The following is a 3,763-nucleotide window of genomic DNA, read 5'->3' on the forward strand; positions in this document are numbered from 1 at the left end:
ATATTTAGTGTGAGGGTTAGTGGTGGCGGTGTTGGAGTGATTGTTACCGTTAGGTTGAACTTTTTGAACGTCATCGTCAACGTTATCACGTGACCTCCCTCCACACGCGACGGGTTGTTCCGTCAGAGCAAATCAAAGCAGCCAATCAGAGGAACCCTTCGCGCATTTGTGGTACGGAAAAAATAGACGCGCCCGGGGGATAGCAACACCCTTGTTCCGTCAGAGCAAATCAAAGCAGCCAATCAGAGGAACCCTTCGCGCATTTGTGGTACGGAAAAAATAGACGCCCCCAGGTCATGAATAATATTTAAGACTGGTGTCAACCAGAAACTGCGCATGCGCCAAAATGACGTAGTTTGTTTACCAACTTGAACGCCCCTTATTTGCCTCGAGGACCCAAGCATTGAATGTCAAACGGTATTTCATTGGTCACATTGTAAACATGATGAAAGCTAAGTGCTGATTCGCTTTACATAAAGTCGCAGTTTACATTTCACATCTCGCATTTCGCATTTCGCATCTCGCATTTCGCATTTCGCATTTCGCATCTCGCATTTCGCATCTCGCATTTCGCATTTCGCATTTCGCATGAGCCTTCTGGGCTTTCGTACTACGGGCATATATTTTCTGCTCTACATTACTAGCACAATATTGCGTTCCTCGCAAATCAGTGATGGGAACTTATACGATCGGTGGCATTCGAAAAATGTTTATATCAACAAATGACTACCTGAGTCCGCTACCAAGGACTGTAGGTCACGTACACGCTGCTTCCTAATGATTATCAGCAGATATGTTATCATTAGACGCGGACGCGTCAGGGATCACTCGTCAGCAATTAATGCAACTTACTTTGACATCGTGCGCGATGCATGCATAATGATAATCAAGGGAGAGCGTCTGCCCTGGCAACGTTCATTCACACCTCCACATTATGAAAACATTTACACACACGTAAGCACGCGCCTATGTATGTTTGTACGCACACTGGCAAAAGTCTATGCCACACACACGCGCACGCGCGCGCATGCAGGCAGACGTGATGAACAGCTATTGAAAACATCTTGATAAACAAGCTTTCGGTCGTTTTGGCATCTGTTGACATGGTACCGACATTATAGTATAATTTATGAAACATCCGTTCAATCAGCTTGTCCGTGTACAGGTGGTGGCAAGTACACAATAATATACTGTCATTGCTCGAGCAACGAGGCAAGAATAGATTTCGTATGTGGAAAATCAGGAGTAAATAGAATCCGCAGCATCTGTTTTACAGAGGTCGGTTTTAGGAGTTATATGCTACTAGAGTGAACTAGTTTCGTTGTGATTAGAAGCGCAGTGTACGTAATGGTTTTCCGCGACTTATTTATTTAGTAATAATTTGGTAGACGACCGGGCATATTGATGTTTGCAGCAGAGACTTATTAGACCATTTCGAGTTATTCATCAATATACGTTGTTAATTGGAAAGTGCAGACGGAGGAAGACGGTTAAGGGTGACATGGGGACAGCATGTGGGGGATAATGGGGGTATAAATGCTTTGTTTGAGAGTAGGACGGGTGGTTGTGAATTGAAAATATTATTCGTTAGCTGAACACAACTCCGTGTTGTTCTGAGTTTTACTATTTGAAATTCCAAACCATATTATATATACACTGTGGTTTAACAAAAGAGTTACAGTTCTATTGGAAGCTTTGACACGCCAAAGGTGGTGGTGGACACAGGCACTTGGGACAGAGTCAGTAAAAACTGAAAATAATATAAACGCACATTCACAAATACTACCGTACCTCTCAATTACAGTTCCACTGTTGTGACTTGTGTCACTGTATATCAACTTTCCTTCATACAAAATAACGCCGAACGCTCCCGCACTCGCCGCTGCGAGTGTGCTGTGTCGCCATTATAATGATAAGAATATAATTATTAAGGCTTTATATAATTATTATTATCATTATAATAGCGACACAGCACAACTCGCAGCGGCGAGCGCGGGAGCGTTCGGCGTTAGTTTTTATAAAGGAAAGTTGATATACAGTGACACAACAGTGAAACTGCAATTGAGAGGTACGGTAGTATTTGTGAATGTGCGTTCATATTATTTTCAGTTTTTACTGACTCTGTCCCAAGTGCCTGTAGTGGTGGAGTAACCGCGTATTCCGAATTTACCAATCTTAATCTAGCTATGATTTATTGAGCGTAACTCAATAAAATTAACGTAAAAGTTACCTTTAACAATCGATCAGCTTTGTCCCTAGGATTTTCTCAGACATAATCACAATACAAAAAAAGTCAAAGTTCAGGCAGGCGATTCAGACAAAATGTGGACTCGCATGATTGGTCAATGTTTACATTATTGTTCTGGCTATTGGTTACATTATTGTTTGGCTATTGATTACATTATTGTTTGGCTATTGATTACATTATTGTTTGGCTATTGATTACATTATTGTTTGGTTATTGATTACATTATTGTTTGGTTATTGATTACATTATTTCAGGTCAATAATTGCATTATTGTTTGATCATCAACTTACAATGCCGTTTTAGTAGTGATTACATTCTTGTTTGTTTATTGATTACATTAATGTTCGTTCATTGATTACATTGTTTGATCGTTGATGATATTATTGTTTTGTTATTGATTATACTAACCATCGAATGTATATGTTACTAACATTTCTCTATGCGTTCTTTCTGCGCGTTTCAGGTCAGAAGAAGCAAATGACCGGTTGGCACCGTTCGTAAAGCGCATGCTCATGGTACCCGACGTTCCACAATGCACTATGCGCTGTAGCAGATGTCCGAAGTGCGCCCCAGTCTGCTGTAAGTGGATCATGCGTGAGAAGTAAGCCGGTTTGCCCGCCAGATCGATGGACAAGTTACCGCGGTATTGAATAAATGCATGAATGATTAGGTATAAACAATCGTGACTTCTGAGTGCACTTGCGTTTCCAAGTGCAGTGTGTAAAGGGCCTTAAGGACCGTTGGCAAGCCAGCGCTGAAAAAAAATAAGCAAGTTGTGCACGGTAAAATAATGTGACATTGTAATTCGCATTAGATTTTGTTGAAAAATACGCAAATAAAGTGGCCGGGAAAATATAGTCATGGTTTCAATAGACACCCACTATATCACACATAATTAAATAACCCTAACGTCGCCTTCTCTATTTAACTTCACATCCACCGGCTAATAACTCTGCCCCTTTTTGCTCTTCTCATCCCTTCTCTCTTTCCTCACTCCCGCTCTCTATATCTTTCTTTCTCTATTTCTTTCCTCTCTTTCTTTCTGTCACGCACATACGCGCGCGCACGCACACACACACACAAACAAACAAACAAACAAACAAACATAAGCAAACGAACAAACATACAGAAAAAACAAACGCACACTAACTATCGTTTAACTTGTTACACAGCACAACTTTATTCTGAAATAAATCAAAATAGTTTAGCAGCTCCTGTTTACCTGATTCGTTTCAACGACAATGGCCGCACGCACGCACGCGCCCGCACGCGCACTTTTCATGCTATGCCGCATCCCAACGCATCCGCTAGAACACCCACGCATCTACCCACAGATCCCTCTTACACACGCGCACGTGCACGTACACGCGTCAACGCTCGTTTATACCCGCGAAAGTGCCGACGAGCGCGCCCCCACACCCACACACACACACACACACACACACACACACACACACACACACACACACACACACACACACACACACACACACACACACACACACACACACACAC

At 42.2% G+C, this 3,763-nt stretch overlaps 1 protein-coding gene across 1 annotated transcript in view; it reads left to right on the top strand.

Annotated features, from left to right (window-relative positions):
- The window catches only part of LOC106806627, a 45,800-nt gene extending 42,695 nt beyond the window's left edge, over positions 1 to 3,105 (top strand). Inside the window, exon 3 of the mRNA XM_014808630.1 lies at positions 2,712 to 3,105. Within this exon, the coding sequence (XP_014664116.1) occupies positions 2,712 to 2,853 (142 nt within the window). The 3' untranslated portion in view covers positions 2,854 to 3,105. The remainder of the gene's footprint in view (positions 1 to 2,711) is intronic.
- The last annotated feature ends 658 nt before the right edge of the window (positions 3,106 to 3,763 follow it).

Source organism: Priapulus caudatus, unplaced genomic scaffold (genome assembly GCF_000485595.1).
Source record: "Priapulus caudatus unplaced genomic scaffold, Priapulus_caudatus-5.0.1 Scaffold170, whole genome shotgun sequence".
Taxonomy (NCBI): domain Eukaryota; kingdom Metazoa; phylum Priapulida; class Priapulimorpha; order Priapulimorphida; family Priapulidae; genus Priapulus; species Priapulus caudatus.